The sequence below is a fragment of the Stegodyphus dumicola genome, chromosome 8, assembly GCF_044657685.1.
Source record: "Stegodyphus dumicola isolate Sdum_Otavi_A_Nest chromosome 8, ASM4465768v1".
Classification (NCBI taxonomy): Eukaryota; Metazoa; Arthropoda; class Arachnida; order Araneae; family Eresidae; genus Stegodyphus; species Stegodyphus dumicola.
This window is the reverse complement of record NC_140775.1, coordinates 178274856-178295957: the sequence shown is the minus strand read 5'-3', so window position 1 is coordinate 178295957 and position 21102 is coordinate 178274856. Positions and strand designations below refer to the sequence as shown.

Below are 21102 nucleotides of genomic sequence, written 5' to 3'. Positions count from 1 at the left end.
TGAAGTAAGAAGGTTTACATTCATTAGAAAATGTTTAGCACAATTAAGATGCTTAAACGGTTATAGTTTTCGAAGTCTGAGAAGAAGGGGAGGAGATTGCACCCCAATTTGAGCAAATACGCGTTGCTAATACTCATAGTAGCATGGACAGTGCCCATGCAATAAATACAGCATTGTAGAAGATATGACTAATAAATGCCTGAAATAATCTCTGACTTCTGTTGTCCTGTTATCTTTCGAAATAAAAATATTTGTTTTATTACCACGAAAGTAAGTTACTAAAAGCATATTCAGTATAGAGGCTTGTAATGTGAATGGTTTATCGTAAAGGTTCTTGACAATCTGTCATTTTAATGCTGAGAAATTATAAATAGGTGCAGACCAAAAACAATTATGCTTATGGACCGCAAGAAAAGGTCATTAAGTTGTAAAGGCCGTTTATTTATTTTATCTAATTAATTATTTTATATTCAGAATCTATACTGTCATTTTTTTCCTTTCCATTTTCCTGCATAATTTTAATTCCCGTATATTCAAATGAGGTAGACTGAGGTAGTATTTAAAGGAAGGTTTCAGCTTGTTTAGAAAAAGCGTGCTCCACCAGTAGCTTCCTAGTCGAAATTCTATGTTAGCATTCTGTCTTAGGCATTGCTTTACTCCTGCCAATAGAGCTATGTAGGCTTGAGCCAACTTACGCATAAATCGTTTCTATGTAGCCCTTGGGCCTATCTTAATATTGTTACGAAATGTCCACCACGTGGTAAGACAGCTTCCCCGCAAAGCAGGTTTAGGGTTGCCATAAAATGACAAGGAGAGGCAGGGTTGCAAGATTTGGCACGAAATCGCCCATTTGGCGACATTTGGAACAAAATTGGCGATATGCATAAATTGTTTCTGCGTGTAAGCCTTCGAGCCATCTTAAGATTTAACTTAGTTAATTTGAAACTCCTTATTTTTAAGTTACGCCGTAAATGCTGCCCGGTTTTGTAAGCAGAAGAGGTATCCTCTGTTAAATTATTTGAATTTTTAATCAAAGGGTCTTTTACACTGGATTGTTTTTACTGAACATAGCAATAAGTCGCTAGGCTCCATTTCAGAGTCAACACAGCGATAATTCGCTTTAGTCTTCTAGAGTCTCAATTTAATCTATGTTTTCCAAAAGAGTGACACTCTGTTAAGTAAAGGCGAATATAGACTTCCTTACTTTCAGCTAGTAGCTAAGCTTCCGCCAGCTAGTCCTTAAACATGTCCAGTCACGTGTACCATTTGACCCATCTTAATGCTCCCACTTGTCCATCGGTGCATTACATACAAGCTTCGACATCGACTGACATGCTTCTTTTCGTATAGCGTTTATTACGAACAATTTGCTATCGTTTTTACCCCTACAACGAATTGCTACCTGAAATGTTGTTCTGTTTTCACGTTATGTTGTTTCCATGCTACGTTTATCACATACCTTGTTACATTCATGCTACGTTTATCACATACTTAGGATAGAGCTCTGATCCAGGAACCCGTGTTTCGTGGCCTGAGGCCACCTACGAAGACGAATACAGACATGTTTAAGAAATGGAATGGATTGCATTTACTACAGAACAGTTTGCTGAAAGGCTGTTGCAGAAATTTCTTCTGGAATTTTTGATTTTCCACAAAAGGGATTCCTATATTCTTCCTGTAAAAAAATTTCAGAAAATTTTTCAGAATTTTCGGAGAACAATATAAAACATAGAACCGTTTTAAAAATTATCTTTGTAAAATATCAAAAAGCTGAAAAATGAAACTGTAGAATCTCTTCGTCAAATAAACTCTCACTCTCAAAATAGGTTCTCTTTTATTCAGATGAACTTTAGTTATGTACAGTGCCTTTCAAGAGCAATAAACTTCATAATCTACAATAGATCTTCTGAGTATTTCTATTCTTTTATTCTTATGTCTCCTTTCAAATCTTGGATAATGTATGGAGATGTGGAATATCTGCAGATTGGAGATACTTAAAATATACTCTCTTGCTGAAAATTAGACACAGCTAAGAAGACAGCTTTCGTGTGTTTTATCTTAATAACATAGTATAATCCAGTCTTTTCCTTCGGATATAGAAAATCAATCAAGTTTCAATATCAGTCAGAAGTAATTGCTGTATAAGATGGAGCAGCTACGAATCTGTGTAAAACATTTCACTTTATTCTGTAATTTATAAGTTATTTTATTTGACATTTTATTTGTGTGTAGCTACAGCTTACTTTATTCTTTGCCGCATCTGATCTTGGACTGAAAGTTCTGCTTACATAGCTTACCTTTGGCTTTATTTTCAAAGTTACTCACTTTGGAAACCATCTTACTCACACTAAGGAGCTAATTTTCAAACGATGGTGGACTTCGTGGATTCTGATGTTGCATACTTTTATTTTAAAACCGTAGTCTTACAAGAGAAGGAACTTAGCGGGACACTTAGCGGGAAGTAGTGTTAATCGTTCCAGTGAGCTTCAAGTCTGCTGAATTAGCAGCGGTATTGTAAAACGCGGTGAGTTAGTTATTTTAGAGAACCTCGTAGTTAGAATCTTGTCTTTACTTTCTTTTCAGGTTATTATTTTTATTTGACTGCCGAGTTGGCACCGTCTGTAAGCGTCAAGAGGACGCAATTGTAATTTATTACGTTGAATAAAAAGGGACTTAAACCCTTTACAAGACTCTGTGTTTTATACAGCTTTCATAGTCACCTCTTGGTTGCGTGCAAGTTGGAGGCGCGCAACGTTATAACATTAGAAAAAAATTTAAGGTAATTCGATTTTATTCGGTTAAGGTACAAAAATTAAGATCAAAGTTTATTGTATTATTAATATTAAAATTATGCATTATTTCTTTTCTATTTATAGAGCTTCTTCCTAAAATACTTTCTTAAATATGACATGATTTTTTTGGCTTCTAAGGCATCTTTTAAATCGAAAAATATAAGTCAATTTACAATTAATGCTCTGTTCGGTTCATTTTAAATTAGAGAATTATTAGAAATTAGCGAAATACTTTAAATGTTACTTAACTTTCTCTGAACATTTCTGAAAAGGAATAAAATAAGGATTTTATTTTTAATTAACCCAAATAAGTAAAACGTGTAAGCCCAAAGTGATTATTTTTCAGATATATAAAATTAAAACGATGAGTTTAAAATGAGCAGCAGTAAAGCCTCTCCTCCAAAAAAATTAAAAAGGTACATGTTTACAATAATATACGGATGTGAAAAAAATTTATTTTATGTAAAACATTTTGGCGTTTGGAACATAAAATAAAAGTAGCGAATACTCTATCAAGGGTATCGAAAGACGTATACAATTTTAAAGGTACCGTAAGGTATTTTTCATTCTTTAAGCATAACATTTTTGTTAAACTACATATTTTTGTAGTTCAACAGTTTAGAATTTTATAAAAAAAATTCATAATCAAAATCGCTGTTGTTAGTTATCGAAAAATAACCAAGATGTGAATTTTGCGTAAATGTCACTAAACTATACAAATTGCTATTATCCATCACACTATAGTGCCCCTTTTTCGATTTGTATGGAACTGTCATGTGTCGAAATGCTATCAGAAGACTGTCAAGCGAGCTTCCGAATGTAAACAAAGAACACCCCATCTGGTGACCGAAGCCTCGAAGCCGTGCTTCACTTCTAGTGCCGGTTGGCCACTCCTTCCTTTCTTACCTCCATGGTTCGAGGAAAGCAAAATCTGGAGGCGGAAGGAGTCAGTCTATAATGAACTTTGTATGGCAATGATGTTGCAGAGTAATGAGCTTACTCAAGTATAACAGATGTGGTTTCGTCGCCTGTCGAAGAGAGATTTGGGAAGGTACGCCATCGAGCAAAGGTGTGGAGATTTCTTATTCGTCCAGTAATGACGAGTGACATCTTGTTCAACGTCTCTGATCATGTCACCAACTCGGATATCTATTAAAAAGCAGTGGTGCCCAACCTTTGGCCTCTCACGAGCACATTTTGGCCTATCGCGAGCACATTTTCAAAACACCAGCATTTTTGTTAAACATATTTCCAATCTAATGTGATGCATCTGAAATATTAATTTTGGCAAATGGGTTTAAGATGAATAATAATATTGGTTGAACTTTATGGAAATCAGAGAAACAGAGCTCAAAATTATTTTTCGGTGCATTTAGGTTTTCCGAGTATTTCTCTGTTTCAATTGCCTTGTGGCTATTAATATGACTGGATAAATTCTGAAAATGGGTGAAATTTTTTTTCTTTCATCTGATTTATCCACAAATTTTACTTTATCTAAAAAGCAGTTACAGTCCCAATCCATTGAAAAGGGGTTTTTTCTTTTCGCTGGAGATCTTCATTCAGTTTGTTCAGTTTAGCTGTTATATCCATGAAAAAATACAGATCGGATAACCAATTATTATCATCCAATCCTTTATAACTTTCGTTTCCGGATTCCCAAAACTGCTTTATTGGCGAAAGAAGTTCTACAAATCGTTGAAGTACTTTTCCGCTGGTGAGCCATCTAACATCGGAATGAAGCAGTAAGATTCCATGTTCGCATTCCAAGTTCATCAGTCAACAATCAATTATTTTATAACGTCTTTCAAGATATCTCTTATGACTATAAATGCTTACCATGTTTTAACAATTAAGAAATATAAATGAATGGTTATTTTTAAAATATCTTTTGTTCACAATACCTAATGCGGTCGGCGAACACATACAAAACGATCGGCGAGCACAAGGTTGGTCACCGCTGTATTAAAGTGTTAACTGAATGTTGTATCTGCGGCTTTTTGTGCTGTGAATAAAGAAATTGATGCATCACCAGTGCTACTTTTCTTACTACTGGCACGTTCGTGACGTCACAAGTCCTAAGAACAAAGTAGACAAATGGCAAACACCCGCCACTAATGACTCCTAAAGCTATCTCTCTCGAAGTAAGCTGAGCTTCCTTAAATACTCTGTAGAGTTCCTCACTTTGTAATTCTAAGTTAATGTTGGAAGTGAAGAATCTTAAGAACTGATAAGCGAATAATCGCTTAAGTTCGGGTGACAAGAAAAAACAAGATAGAAGGGTAACTAACCCTTTATTACTCCAATAAGATTTAACAAAACTCCGCCTGGGAGTGTACAAACAAAGCCCTCACTTAGGTTTGAACTTAAGAGACTAAGAGTTAAACTAAAACTAAGAATAACTAAAGAAATATAGCCGAAGCTATCAAGATTGAAATCGAGTTGGCCCCTTAACATATTTGACTACGAAGCTTAGCAAGGGCCTCAGTACGGCCGAGCGTAATAACAGCATTGAGATAGAGAGTGGCCAAAAAGGCAGACGCGCATAAATCAGAAACTCTGATTCTCTCTGACTCTGCAGGTAACTTCGTAATTTAAATACCGCTCCTCCTCCTTAAATATTCAGCAAGATTCCAAAACTACGTTCTGGCCGGACGTAGTAAGTTGAAGTTAAGAATTTGACAGGAAAAGAACTTTAACTTAAAATTTAACTGTTAATAAAATTAACATAATCCTTACAACTTCTTCTAACTTATTTGCATAAAACGCGATACTAAAAACTCAATCTGGTAGAGAACAACAGCTGGGAACCGATAATAGACAGTACAGTATGTTTAAACTTAAAATAACTGTTAGAAACTTAAAATAACCTCTAGTAACTTACATGAGAACGTAGAGTAAATTACATAAAATTCATGCAGCCTGTAATGTTTTCTGCTCCTTTGTAAATTTCCCTGTATCGCAGAAATCATTTGTACATTTTTTCGAAAGAATATTCATACAACCGTGGATATTGAGACGTAAATGCATCAGCTCTTAAATTTGTTTACATCTTTAATTTCCAGCATTCAGTTGGTAAAGTATCAACAATGTAATGTAGTATCATAGTATGTAATTCATGTAAACTAATTATTGTAAGAACACACATAATTGCATACAATGAACTGAGAAAAATAAGTTGACAATGTATCAGCAAATGTATGCAGATATATCTAAAAGTACGTAGTACGCATAAGTATGCAGATGAAGCTATATTTTTCTTTTGTTTTCAGAGTTATTTATGTCTTTTTTATTACTTTATATTTTCTATTTTTGACAATTGTTTGTAAAAAAAAATTATGTAAACAAGTCATGATTGTAGGCATGATCTATATACTAGAAATAAGTTGCTTCTAGCCACCACAAATTATAATGTCATGATCAATTTTTACATGCAAATAACAATGTATTGCTAGACAATAATGTAATTTCTGAAAATCAATTAACACAACATACGTTACAGCACATAAGGAATCGTCAAAATTGAGCTGTTAAAGTTTCAGCACAACTTCAGTACTTAAATGTAAGCTTTGTAAACAATTTTATAGTTCTTAATTAATTCTGATTATGAACAGATCATGTTTACAAAAATGATTTGTAACGTGGGAACATCCCGCCTGTTTCTAATGCAATATATAATGTCTTGAAACATGTTGCCTGTACCCACTACAATAGCTAACATCTTCAAAATATGCACCTGCACAACTATGTATTTCGCAATGTATATCATGTAATTCAATCCCTTTAACTTGAGCTAATTTAACGCTGAAAGGTAGGAGTACCGTTGATACCGCCGCCGGTGGCAGTACTTATAGTGCTTAAAGTAGTCACATTTTCCATCACTACTCGAGGAAATGATGCCAGAATGTTGTTAGTCTTCTAGTTAGTGTGTGGGGCTAATACCTGCTTACTTAGGGTAAATATTAGGTGGCCCCCTCACTTCTACATAACATAACATAACATACATCTTTAATTAAATAAACAGATTGTGATAATTTAAAAAATTAATTTGCATAACGAAACTCGATATTTCGATAAATAAGTACAACTATTACGTTTAAGATTTTTATTGCAATAAAATTTATGAAATACAGAAATATGTTTGATTACATTGATATTAATTTCTGCGTGATTCACATTTACTTCTTTTCGTCAGATAATCGGTTATGTGCACAGATTTTTAATTTCGCAGTATAGTTAGGTGATTCACATTTCTTTCCGTCTGGTGAAGTTAGGCGAAAGTTTTTCACAATGGTTGTCAAGAATAGAAAAACTTGTGTCATTGTGAATGCTTCCCCCATGCAAACACGTTTACCTGTAAGGAGAATATGTCATTAACCTGACAAACAGAAATGAAAGAAAATGATATTGCATGGATTATTTATTTAGAGTATTTTAATTTGTACCACCATAAAATATAATATTATAATGCTATAAATTAAGGAAACAATATTGTTTATTTCTTACATTGATTATGGCAAAGCCGCAGAGAGTTGTCTGCTCAAGGCGAGGGATGCCTCCAAGAAGGACTTTCTGAAGTTGTTTACCTCATATTCACGTTATATATGTATGAAACTTCGAAAATGATCAAGCAACCAGTTTGTAGAGTCTTTAAAAGGGGGCGGGTGTTTAAGGTTTTGGTGAATCTTCGGATTATGGTAACTTAGCGATTTTTTGGCGAAAATTTGGTGACCAACCCTGCTACAGCAACCTGCTAGTTTTTTTTTTTTTTTGGACGCCATTTTGTTTTCATGAAATAAAGGCCTTTTTTTTTATTTTTATTACTCAACATTTTTTCCAACAATCTGCTAGGCCGAATTACGCTTATACTAGAACTTTTATGGAACAAAAGGGCTTAATCATGACGAAGATTAGGTGCAAAATTGGGAGAAAGTGCAGAATCGCCCACTGCTTCGCGCGTTTTAAAGAATTGCACATGCGCGGTATCCATGTGTACGTCGACCTATTTTCACTTAAAAAAAAAATCCCAGAATTGCACAAAAATGGCATCGCTTGACTTTATCCATGTACACATTGACCTATTTTCACTTAAAAAGTCAAAGAAAATTGACAAAAATCCAATTCTTCTTACTCTTGTAAAAAGCGCCAAACAAATAAGTGGGTGATTCTGCACTTCAGCAGCGAAATTGTTTCTAAGTGCTTATTAGCTAAACTCACGATCGGAATTTTTCGGAAAATGTCACATGACATGTCTCATGATCTCTCATTTCCCTGAGACAAAATAATCTGTGATTCGAACTGTGTACTTCTCAGATTATTGCTGAAGTCCTACCTAGTAACCTTTATCGCCTTACCAAAATGTCGCCAAACAACCTGTTACCATATTCCAAAGATTAGCCAAAACTTTCTCTCCCTTCTTCCAGCATGCCTTCCTGGTGTAAGGGCAGTACATTCGGCGCGTATTCGAGAGGTCCATGTTCGAATTCTGGAGAGAGCATTGCACATTTTCATATCTCCTGTTGTAGTGACTCTACAAATAGAGACAGAACTAAAAAGGATGGTGGACAATAATTCGTCACCACCATGATTCGGCGATGGGGTTTTCCCTAATTCCCAGTCGCCCTTTAAAAGGGATGCCTTCGTGCTCTAACGGTAGCACACTCGGCGCGTATTCGAGAGGTCCCGGTTCGAGTGCCGGCGAGAGCACTGCACATTTTTCCTATTTCCTGTTCAAAATAGCCTTACAATATAAAGCATAAACTTTAACGAAGCCAAATTTATCTTCAACTACAACACATACGCTCCATTTAAGAGAGCGTTCTCGGTAACTTGTTATTATTTTTATTCAGTTTTTATACAAATGTCTAAAAGAAATTTTGTTGAGTGCTTGTTTTGATATGCATGTTTTCAAAATTACTTACCAACTCCAAAAATAATTGGAAGATCTGGCCTTGCTTTATTTCCTTTTGAGATAAATCGGGTTGGATCGAACTTATATGGATCTTCGTAGATTTCAGAGTCATGGTGTGATGACCACACATTCGTCACAGTTATGGCTCCCTTAGGAATTCTATAACCCTTTACGGTTGAATTTTCTAATTAAAACGAGATGATAATTTAATGGAGTAAAAACAATAAATTTAAGCTGTATGCATAGTAATATTACATTTATACTTACTTATTGGTTCGGATTATTTAGTGATATGCAAAACGCAAAGTGAAAACACTCATTGACATAAGTAATAAAATACAAAGGGTATCAATACATTTTTTGGAATGATTTTGTTAAAAGATTAAAAAAATACAAATATGGTGGAATAAAAGTTTCTAAGAACAGCATATAATTTGAAATGAGAAATCCTATCTGCAACCTTGACGTTTAGCCACTCAGACGGTATAGTGGTTAGAGAAAACAATTGTTGTTAATTGTTGAAACAATTAACTTTACCATCACCGTTGAAAATATTTGTAGTAATATGATTCGTGGCAGCATTATATACACTGACTACCAATAAGTATTTGGACACCTGTGATAGAAAAGAAAAACTAACTTTATTCAAATTCAATAGTTGGTAGAGCCTCCACGAGAGATAATTACAGCGTGGACCCTTGGGGGCATACTTTCCACAAGTCTTTGTATGACAGCTAGTGGTATTTTCTTCCACTCGGCTTGGAGAAGACATAGATGTTCCTTCACCGATTTTGCACGGGTGATGCACCCCTGAATTCGGCGATGCAACTCGTCCCAGAGGTTCTCGATAGGGTTCAGGTCTGGACTCTGGGCAGGCCAGTCCGTTCGATGAACTCCATTGGCACCATACCAAGCCTTGGTTAACGTCGAAACATGACAACTGGCATTGTCGTCCTGAAAGTAACAGGGGTCCAACCCGTAAAACTGTCACAACGTAGGAAGCACATTGTCATCCAAAATAGTGCAGTAGGCATCGGAGTTGAGCTTACCATGAATGGGGAACAAGGGTCCCAACAGAACAAGGGTCCAAGCTCATACCAGAAGAAACACCCCCAGACCATAATTCCACCTTCGCCGAACTTGAGTGTTAGCATAATGCATTCTGGCAGGAGACGTTCTCCAGGTAGACGCCAGACCCAGACCCTGCCATCCGAACGGTAAAGGGTGAACCTTGATTCTTCAATCCAAAGAACTCGTTTCCACTGATCTACGGTCCAATTTCGATGTGCTTTGCACCACATTAACCGAGCAGCGCGGTTGGACTTTGTGATCAAAAGCTTATGGGCAGCAGCACGACCATGAAAACCAAGCAGATGTGCTTCCTTACGGATGGTATTCATTGAAACAATACTCCCGGATGCCTGTTGAAACTCCTCGCGGATGAGGGCTATCGGTTGGGTGCGGTTCTTCCGAATTTCTCTGAACAGCACTCGTCGGTCTCTATCCCCCAGTTTCGTTGGTCTGCCGACTCGGGGCACATTCCGACAATCACCTCTCACCTTCCACTTCTTAATCACATAAGCCACTGTCGATATTGGGTACTTCAGATCGCTAGATATGTCCCTTAAGGATCGGCCACATTTGTGATAGCCGATAATTATAACTTTCTCGAAATCAGAGAGCTCCGAACTGCGAGGCATCTTGCATGCGACTAAAGCCGATGCTGTTTCCTACACGATATATACCGGCGGAGTCCATAGCGTACCTTGGGACCGCAGATATTGTCATTTGCATAGGTGTCCAAATACTTATTGGTAGTCAGTGTATACTGTTACAAGTTAACAGTAAAATGATTTAAAAGATATGATTTTCAAACTTTTCTTAGTAATGGCATGAAAACAAATTGCATTCGTTTCTACTTACTTGTACATTCAAGACTGGGAACATACGGGCAGAAGTCAGTTGTTCTCAGGACTTCAAAGATGAAGGCATTTGTGTATGGCAAACTGCTTTTGTCTTCTAAAGTTGGTTGTCTATTTGGACCAACGACCTCTAGAATTTCTCTGTATATCATTTCCTGCTCTTCAGGATGGTTCACCAAAGCGACAAAAAATGTTGCTATCAACTGGATGACGCTTTGAAGACCGTCTGCTACGAACTGGGCGATTGATGCCATGAGAGCTTTTTCTAATTAAAAAACAAACTGCATTTATTAGGGAACATTGCAAGAGGATGGAAATTTAAGTATAGGGTTTTTAAAAATGAACAGTGGAGTGTCCGCTGAAAACATCGCGGACGAGTACGTCGCGGAGAAAACAACGCAGGGCGAAAACGTCGTGGTACAAAGCATCGTGAGAGAAAAGAAAGCAAAGAGAAAACGTCGCAGTTCTAAGACATCGTGGTACAAAATATCGAGGTCGAAAATAAAGCGGTTCAAAAACTTTGCAGTTTGAAAACATCGTCGTCGAGAATATCGTGGTAAAAAATAAAGTACCTACAAATCATTGCATGACGATAACATCGCACACATGCGTATTCAGGTTTAAAAAGTTGTAAATGCAATTTCGCATGACGATTTGGGAGCGCAAGAAGGAAACAGCGATTCTTTTACTTCTATAATTCATATTTTTGAATGAACTTGTAGTGTTGCGTGGCCCCAACTTGCCCGCAACCGTAGTAGTGACTGCTATGAACTGGAAATTACAAAAACTCTTAAGAAGGGTTTAACTCCCTTTTTATTCCACTTTAGAAGTTACAGATGCGTTCACTTGACGCTCACAAACTACGCAGACCCGTGGGTTAAATAAAAATATAAAAGTACAACTGAAAATAAATAACAGGATGAATAAATAACAAGGCTCTATAAACGTGACTAACTTAACCTCGTTCTAAGATACAGCTGAGATTTCAGCAACTTTCTGAATAAGAAGTTCAAAGATTCAACTAACTGCCGAAGTAGGCACACAGGCCGAAACGCGCGGTTCTTAAATTTCTACCTAGCAACCTTCACGCTCGTGAATCAAGAAAGCACACCTACAAACTCGTTTCCCTTCTATTTAACTCAAATTACTTCTGCTGAGAATTTGAATAATCTGCGCGTTCTGCTAAAATTTACATACTCTGGCATTGGCAATTCCAGGGGAAAGTAAAGGCTTGACAGGAAAGATAGCTTAAAATAAATGTTAGTTAAAATAAATATAAACCCTACAAACTAATAAATTTTTGCTGAAAAAATAAGAAAGAAACTTAAGCATTTAAAAATTTAAAATGATTGCAAATTAATGAAACATAGAATAGAATTTTAAATTTACATAGTTAATTAACAAAGGTCATTAAGGGGACTCATACACCTTAAAACCCATAAGATCTTTAATTGACTGTTTAGTGACTGTTGCAAGAATTGGGATAACTTATTTATTTTAAAATATATTACTTCCAACTTTTTACAGCTGACTACATAATATAGCTGCTTTCTGAAATAGTCATCAGAAAGTTTATGTTGCCACAAATATTTTTATAATTTAATCCGCTTTGTGACAACATTTTTCGTCAGGTTTCCACCTTGCGCGCACAGTTTAAAATATTCTGTTGCATAATTTAATTCTATATTTAATTCTATAATTAATATTTTCCTTTTATTCACTGTCAATTAAATTTATTCTTATTTATTAATTTAGTTAAGTAAAGTCAATAAAGCTTAGAGTTATGTTGTTTGTAATTGTTTGTATGATTCGATAAATGAATTGGTCAAGATCTTCAGCTCTCTTCGGCAAAGTCCCAAAGGAAGAAGTCTAGTGGTAAACACCAGGGCCAGCAATGGAATGGATGCTTTTCAGCCTATCCACTGTCCTAGAAATTAAGGATTCAGTTCATCCGTCATGTGATTCGAAAATTGGGAGAAGAGTGATAAATGTTGTTGAAATAATTGCAGCTCGGCATCTTCCATTTTCATTTTGCTTAACGTAAACCCAGTTTTCGGAAAAATGTCACCTTTTGTTAAATATTATCACAAGTTAAAACTTCTTAATAACCTCATATCCAAAAATGCCTACATAGATGTACTATAACATATAACAAGATAGTTTCTTCCAAATATCATTCATTTTGAACTAAAAATGAGACGCATGAAGCATTTTCAAGACATACGAACTGTGAAAAGATTTGTTTGAGAAAACCGAATTTAAGGTTTTTCTTTAAACTGACCTTTAATACATGGTCATGAGAAAAAGCAAATTAACTTTAAATATGAATATGTAAACACTAGATAACATTTTCGTATCATTTAACTAATTTTAATCTCATAATATTAAATATGAGAAAAATAAACATATCACAAATTGGTATGTGATTCGAAGTTATAGAAAAATAAAAGATAGAATAGGTAGAAAAAATTTATGAATTATATCCAACGATACTTTTAAGATTCACCCGCATTATATGTTTTACGATTATTTGTCACACTTACAGTATCTTTTAATGTTTTACAATATTTTTTACTATTTTTTTTTCCAAGCAGATCAACTGCTCTTTTTGCTTCGCCGGGAATCCACCCACGGGTCTCTGGAATACCGGCGCGGCGTACAAAACCACTACACCACGAAGGCACGCTAGGAAAGTAGGAGAAATACCTTATAAATGAACACAACGATTTCAAAGCGAGCAATTTTGCAACATTGTACGAAAAGAAATTTTTATCTCCAGCGCCTAAGACTGCCTATCGGAAATTCTAAAGATATGCTGTTTTTAAATATTTTGTGAGATGGCTGTTGAATTAAATTTTATGTGATTTAAGTGTGAAGAACATGATGTTTAATAAATAAAGGTAACACAAGAAACGTTTAAAGAAAACGCCACTTTTTAGGCCTAATATAAAATCGGAAAGCTTTCGGATTTTTAATTTATTTAGTTAATTTTCTTTAATTTAATATTGCCAAAACGTGAATATTTTGGTCATTTAAAACACTTCTGTAGCTGGAAGTATTTTTACTAAGTCCAGCGATTGCGAAAATAAAGACCGGTCAAGTACTTTTAACCTGAGTGAGTGACTGGGTATATCTATATATTTATATACATTTGGTAAGCCGATGGCAATAAAAAAAAATCTGATGTGTACACCACATGACTTCTTTGTACGGAATATTAAATTATACACATATTTTCTTGCCTTTTAATTAAACTTATTAGATTGAATTAAATCTACTTCGCCGACAGCGCATAAACCACAATAGAATAAATGCATTCTTTAAAATTCACTCTAGTATTTGTTTAACATAGCGACACTCTGGCGCTAGATTCACTTAACAGTATTAATAATTATATAACAGTTAACTTATATAATAATTATATAACGGAAACTAAGTTAACTGTCATATAAACCAATAATTATATAACAGTTAACTTATATGTTTCGTTCATGTTATAACTCATAATGCACAAAATTTATATCATTTAAAGAATAGAATTATCTAATCGTTGCCACATGTTCTATTCAAATACTATATTAAAGCTAGAACGATGTATAAAAGAAATTAAGCAAACAAAAAAAAAAAAAAAAAAAAAAAAGAAACAGTTTTTCACAGACGATTGAGTATTTCTCATTCAATTAATTCAGTTTTCACTTCGCGAGAAGGCAAAAATACATAAAAACTCAAAATATCTATATTAAAAATTACGAAGTAAATCTTAAACACTTATTTCCTCGAAAAAATTCCAGAAAGAATTAAGCATGATTTAATTGGCAATAATAAATGAATGCGTTATCTTTGTTGTTGCGAAGCTAAGTTTCTCTAGATTGGCAACAAATCCACTAGTCTCTTGTTTCAAATGTAAACATCAATGGCCGCCATAAAAAAAAGGCTTAGCGGCACTTAGACAACTTTAAAATTGCTAATAATTCTAAAAATATTGCACACAGATTTACTAAAGACATAAAAACCTTAACCGGAAGATGAAAACAACATAATACAATCATTTTTAAAGCAAAAAATGTACAATTTACAAACATATAAGAGTAAAGAAACTGAGATCACTGAGCCGGGTAACAGAGTGGATGTATATATAAATATATTTATATACGTTTGGTGCGGCCGATTGCAACCAAAATACGAGGTGCACATCTACATGTTATAGCAGTCCTATATACAAAATTTCAACGTTCTGAGGCTACTCGTTTTTGAGTTATGCGAGATATGTACGTACGCACGTACGTACATACGTTCGTACAGATTAAAAATTCTCTTCAGATTTAATTTTAAAGCAGTTTTATAATTTTTTTGAAGGAAAAGAGTATTTTATTCTGTCCTTACGTACAGATATCACGCAAAAACATCGTTAAATTGCATTCGATAACGGTCAAAATGGAGATTTTCGTTGAAATATGCTGCCTGAAACTTTTCGCGATTACAATACTTCCATTTTACTTCGTACAAGGAAGTAAAAAGAGGTGCGCAGCAATATGATGTAACAATTTCACATACAAAATTACAACGGCCTATGGCTAATCGTTTTTGAGCTATGCGATATGCCTGCATACGTATGGACACACGTACAAACGTCGCGAAAACAATCACATTTGAATTCATTTTATAACCCGTTTTGAAAAATGAATCCTTTATTTTGTCTGCACATACAAGCATACCGCAAATAAAATTGTCCAAATGTATTCGAGAACGGTCAGAATGGATATTTCCGTTGAAATATGATACTGGAAGTTTTTTGCTATTACAATACGTTCTTTAAATTGAACAAAGAGTAAAAAATTGCTTTTTAATTACGGGGAAAAAAAACCACTTAAAAAAACTTGCTATAGACAGTAACAATGAGATTGTTTGTAAGGAGACACACAAATGCAAAATTAATTTTTTCAGCGAGTCCGTAAATTTTCGAGTAGCCCTGTTATAACGCCTGAAACATATGAAATACCAGAATTAAGGTAAAGAAGTCAACGTTAGCTGCGTTTCAAAGGGTATTTTAAGAAGAAAAATAATTTCCTTCGAGAAATGGAAACACGGGAGAAAATGCGACAATATCCATTCATTGCTAGGATAATCAGATACATTATCTTGTAAATTACAACTTAGATAAGAAAGATGTCATATTCTAGTGTTAAGAAATGCATGTTACTGTTCTCCTATTTAAGGGATCGACGTATGCAGCAATTATAAAAAAACAATACTCGTCATAGGCAATAATATAAAGGTTAAACTAATTGGATAACCCCTTAACGAATAAAATAAACTATATTGAACAAATAACAAATGTAGATTCCATCTACATTTCCTTTCTCTTTAAAGGATAAAAGTTTCATACGTTACTTGTAAAATATTGAGCCGTGTGGTCACCCCTACGTCGACGTTCAATCCTTTCTTTAAAATAAGCATCGATTATATTCCGAATATGATCTTCATCGAAAGTCTTCTCGTGCTCATCTATAATGTCATATAAGGCTTTCTCCATAAGTTTTTTGCTGGTAATTATTCGAGTATACCCACGCTTAAAGGGAAAAATTAAATACCTGTAAAATTAAAATGTTTAATTAATTGAATGATAACTGCAACAGTAAAATAATAAGATCTTTAAGTAATCTCTTATTCAACGAATAACATGTTAATCTAAACATGTTTAATAAATATGAAAGCCATTAATAAAACGAAAGTAAAGAAAAGAAAAACTGAAAGGATTCATATTTTAATGTTGCATCAGAGGATTTATGAAGGTTTTCTCGGTGAGCTCTTTTTTTTATTCTTATATTTTGGTAAATTGTGCAGCTTTTGCTTTGAATTTGACTGAATTATGTAGTTCTTATGTTCCCTTTAAGGTTTGTATGCTTTTAGTTAATCTGCATGCAATAGTTGTAGAATTATCAACAAGTGGCACTAGGACTAATGAAACCGCCATTTGTTTACATTTAAAATTCTTAGTAAAAGAGCCAATTAAGCCGGTAATGCACCAACTTCAGTGCCTTTTTAGCTAGTGGAACCAAAAGTTAATTTTCAGTTTTGTGCATCGAAAATTTCGTCCTTCTACTCGTTGGCCGAATTGTTTGTATTTTGCGTAAAAACTGTAATTTTAATTGTAACAGTTGTCTTTTTAACTGTTTTCTACTGCATTTGGTGTCAGTTTTTTTTAATGTATTTTACAATTTTTAATGAAGATGTTTTGAGTTTTTATGTATTTTGGCTTGCCAATTGAGAACTGAATTGATTAAACGAGAAATATATCTATCTCATGGAAATGAATACCTGACGAACTGCGTGAGACGGCAGTGTATTAGCATGCTTCTCTGAGGATTTTGATTGTAAATAGTATGCAGTTTAGTCCAGGAATAAAAGTTTCCACGACTTTAACTTCGTAGTTCTGATTTTCGTGATAGTATGTGATACTAAAATATTGTAAAGGGATTTTTATCATTGATAATACAGTGCGAACAGTTTTAGGCAGAATTTTATGAACTTTAATAAAATCTATCCCGCCACCCAACCGGTACAGTGGTTAGTGCTGACTGCCGTACCGAAGCACTCAGGTTCGAATCCTAGAGAAGGCATGGATGTTTGTAAATGTACAGTGTCCGTGCGGCATGGGAGCACACTAAGTATGCGGCGAGCCGAAAGTCCACTCGAGAGATTGATGGTAGGGCAAGAGGTGTGGGAGACCCTCGGACGTACCCAATGGAGAGCTCTCGATCAAAATTGGGGGCGAAACTGAGCAAAGTGGCACTGTCACCTATTAGGTGCTCAAGTTGTCACCTGTTGCCAACGGCTCTCGTCATCCTACGTTTCTTGCCACGAGTAATTTCGTGGACTTGGACTTTTAGGTCTTATAGTACTTATAGGTCAGACAAGTGAGCATGAGTCAGCAACAAAAATCTATTCCAGAAGCTTCCAGTTTTAAATCCAGAAATGTAAACATTATTCTCATTACAACTTTTTAGCACATCTTTGTTGAGAGAAATATATGTGAACTATGGGACTATGTGAATTATGTGACCTATGATTTTCAAACTAATTATTTACTTATTTATCTTAATTATTTAATGAAATTCGGAAATTAAAATCGAAACTTACAAAAATTGCGATAAATCAGTTATGTTATCAAGATAGAAAAATAACAGAAGAATCTAATAATTTAGTAAATTTTTCTGTATGTTGAAAATGTTATATATGTTGTAGTAGCTTTGTGGATTTAAATTACTTATTTAGTTTGTGTTCTAATCAAAGGAATCATATTTGGTTTAAAAATTCCTTTCAACCTAATGGTTTGCATTTGAGGGCAGCTGTAATTAAATGCTAATTTATCTACTAAAAAAAAAAAAAAAAAAAAAAAAAACTGAAAAATATTTTAGTTGCTGTTATTAGAAAACTGATGTACAGACCGAATATAAAATCTTAAAAGAAACTAAGCAAACTAACTTGTGCAGTATATTTTATTAAATATAAAAAATATCAATTTTAATTAAATTTTTTGAATTCGAATTTTTTTTTAAATGGCAACAAAATAATAAACTTTTACTAAACATAAGGAATGAATATTTCCAAGGGTAAAATTACAGCATACTCCAAATATTACAAGAAATATGTATTCTCCATCTGCAAATTATATTTTCATTGTACTTAACGCTGACCGAGTTCCTCCTACAACAGCTCAAGTTCGTATTTAAATCTCTCGCTTTTAGTTGAAGACTCCTTTGGTCGCTAGATGGCGGCACTCGCCCATGGATTCTCTTTTCGGGCTCCTTTTCTTGTGCTCTTAAATTTTTAAAAAACGACAGCGCCTTCGGCCAAAAACTTCAAATATAAGCATATATTAAATGCTAAATATCTGTTGTATCCTGATGACTAATAAGGAATGAAACTGATTTTTCACAAGAATTTTTTTGTTGCCACTATTTTTTACTTAAAAACTGAACAGAATGAAGTGACATGTTTCAGCTGCTAATAATGGAGGTTTTAAGGTAAGGTAAGTTAGTAAGCTAAGATAATTTTAATTACATGCAAACTTTCGGTAACAGTATAGCACTTTCACCTTCATTACCCATTCTAAAATTTTAGATTCGACATCAAAACAGTATCATGAAATGATTTAAAATAAATTAATGGTAATTTCTGGAAGAAAATAGATACAGGATTCAAATAAATTTACATACTGCGGTATCTTTCCTATGAGAAGCAAGTTTGTAGTATGTGTTCCAGTATTGCCATATATGGGTCAGTAAAGTTCCGCATTTGCTGTTCTGTTATTCCATTCTCCCCAAACATGATCCGACGATAGACATTAGAACATTTGCTATGCAGCATTTCAATGACATCGATTGGCTCACCGTTCAAGTTCTGAAAGTCTTCGGTAATCGAAGTAAGAGTATCGTATAGGCCCAGAAGCATTGTCTTTAAAGGAATTCATACCGATGTCCTTGAAAACTTGAAGAAAGAATTTTCGAAGGACTTTCCATGGTTCTCCATTGAGAAAAGGGACACCTGAAAAATATTTTCTTGAAAGCAGTCTTAAAGGATATTAAATATATACATGTCATGATATAAAATGAATGATTTGGAGCTTGGTGGTGGCGTAATAGATGAGTAGTGAAGAAACTCGGCAAGGCAAACATGTCCGGATTCAAGATAACTTTATTATTGAGGAAAGCAAGTTAGGATTCGCAATATTTGTTTCATATACCGACGAGCGTCTTATGCGCTGTACATTTTTGTTAGATCAGCACATATTCCTTGAACAAAGACGATAACCGCAAAGCTTCTTTCCAGGAGGAAAGCTTAACCCGCGAGCACACACACCGATCCGACGAACACGAGAACACGCGCCGGGTATGTCATACCCGAATAAAAAAATTGTAAATAAAAATTTGCCGAAAAAAAATTAATCGTTTTTTTAAAAGAAATTAAAATGTAAAACCAAGTTAATACTTCATTTTAGACAAAATAGGAAACAATAAGGTGAGGAAAAATTATTTACTTACAATTTTTTGAACATTGTTTACAAAATGAGGTTATATGTTCCATACATATACTTTTGCTACAATTTTCACAAATGAATCTAGTCTTTCTATCTTTTTTCTTGGAGCACTCTGTACACCTCTTGTAAGTCATTTTAGGTTTTTTGGAGGGTGGTCCATTGTTAACATGTTCATCGGTGGTCAGTGTTCGTCCAGAATCAGGAACCACAGATGCTCGTCGTCGTTCATTTCGAACATTTTCTATTAGCTGCATCCCTAAGGCTTTGAGAAAAGTACTCTTCCCGTTCACGTGTGAAATTTTCTCGTATTGAATAAATATAAATATTTGTATTGTCAACTACATGTTTTAACATATCTTCATCGATAAGCAATGACAAGGACTCTAAAGGTGTTGAGACGTCTTTAGAATACTTTGTATTTCCAGAGAGTTTAGTTATAATATTTTGGCGCCAATTCTAACATTAGTCCGGAATTTATTTTTGTTCCATTTTACTCCATTTTTTTCCCAACATAGAACTCATTGCTACATTCCAGAGTTTCATTTTCTGTTTCTGTATCTGAATCACTACTCTATATGGATGGATCATGATTACTAATTATATTCTTCGTCATCAACATCTTCTTCTTCTTCACTAAATGAATCCTCATCAGAAGAAACTGTTTCAAGAAGATTTCTCAATCTTTTCATCTCTTCATCGTAAGGAATATACGGCGAAAACTTAATACTAAAAGCTTGGAAACGAGAAGTGCCAAGTGGCTCACTGAGAAACGCCAGTACACTCGCGGGTATGACATGCCCGAACAATGCTGGTCCTAAAAAACCGTTGCACTTGCCACCTCAGGAATTTTCCCCATTTAAGTATGTGACCTTGAACTCAGCTACACTAAGTTTCGTCCTCTTATGAAAGAATGGGCGAGAAATATACAAAAAGAAAAATGTACATGGGTATGACATACCCGCCGCGTGTGCTCGCGGGTTAAGCGAAAGTGACGCATCCGTTCATAGAAAGAAGGGAGGGAGCCAGTGTTTAGTTATGGTTTGCAATTCGTTGGTTGGTCAAGAGGCATCTGCATTAAGGGTTACGCAAGATCGCATGATTAATCTGAATGACGCAGTTTAGACTTAAGCGCTATTTTTAGGACAGATAGGTGAAGTTCCCAAATGAAATAGAAAATAAAAGAGGTTATAGTGAATTAAATTTAGAAGTTAGCTTTCATATCTTTTATCTTACATACATTTCCGGAACCAAGACGAAAATAGCCTTATTTAACTGTTTGTAAAATTGGTAAAACTGATATCTTTATTAGCCTTGTAAGGCATGCCTTCACGGTGCAGTGGTCAGCACTCTCGGTGCGTATTCGAGAGGTCCGTGGTTCGAGTCCCGGTGAGCATATTTCACAAATGCACATCTGCGTAGCCACCGAGGGAGTGGATTCTA

General features: G+C 34.7%; 1 protein-coding gene across 1 annotated transcript in view; it reads right to left on the bottom strand.

Annotated features, from left to right (window-relative positions):
* Positions 1-6879: 6879 nt before the first annotated feature.
* The window catches only part of LOC118179727 (cytochrome P450 1A1-like), a 33444-nt gene continuing 19221 nt past the window's right edge, over positions 6880-21102 (bottom strand). Inside the window, exons 3-7 of the mRNA XM_085821478.1 lie at positions 18842-19169; positions 16014-16213; positions 10624-10887; positions 8711-8884; positions 6880-7143 (exon numbers count right to left, since the gene is read on the bottom strand). Of these exons, the coding sequence (XP_085677604.1) occupies positions 6968-7143; positions 8711-8884; positions 10624-10887; positions 16014-16155 (756 nt within the window). The 5' untranslated portion in view covers positions 16156-16213; positions 18842-19169 and the 3' untranslated portion in view covers positions 6880-6967. The remainder of the gene's footprint in view (positions 7144-8710; positions 8885-10623; positions 10888-16013; positions 16214-18841; positions 19170-21102) is intronic.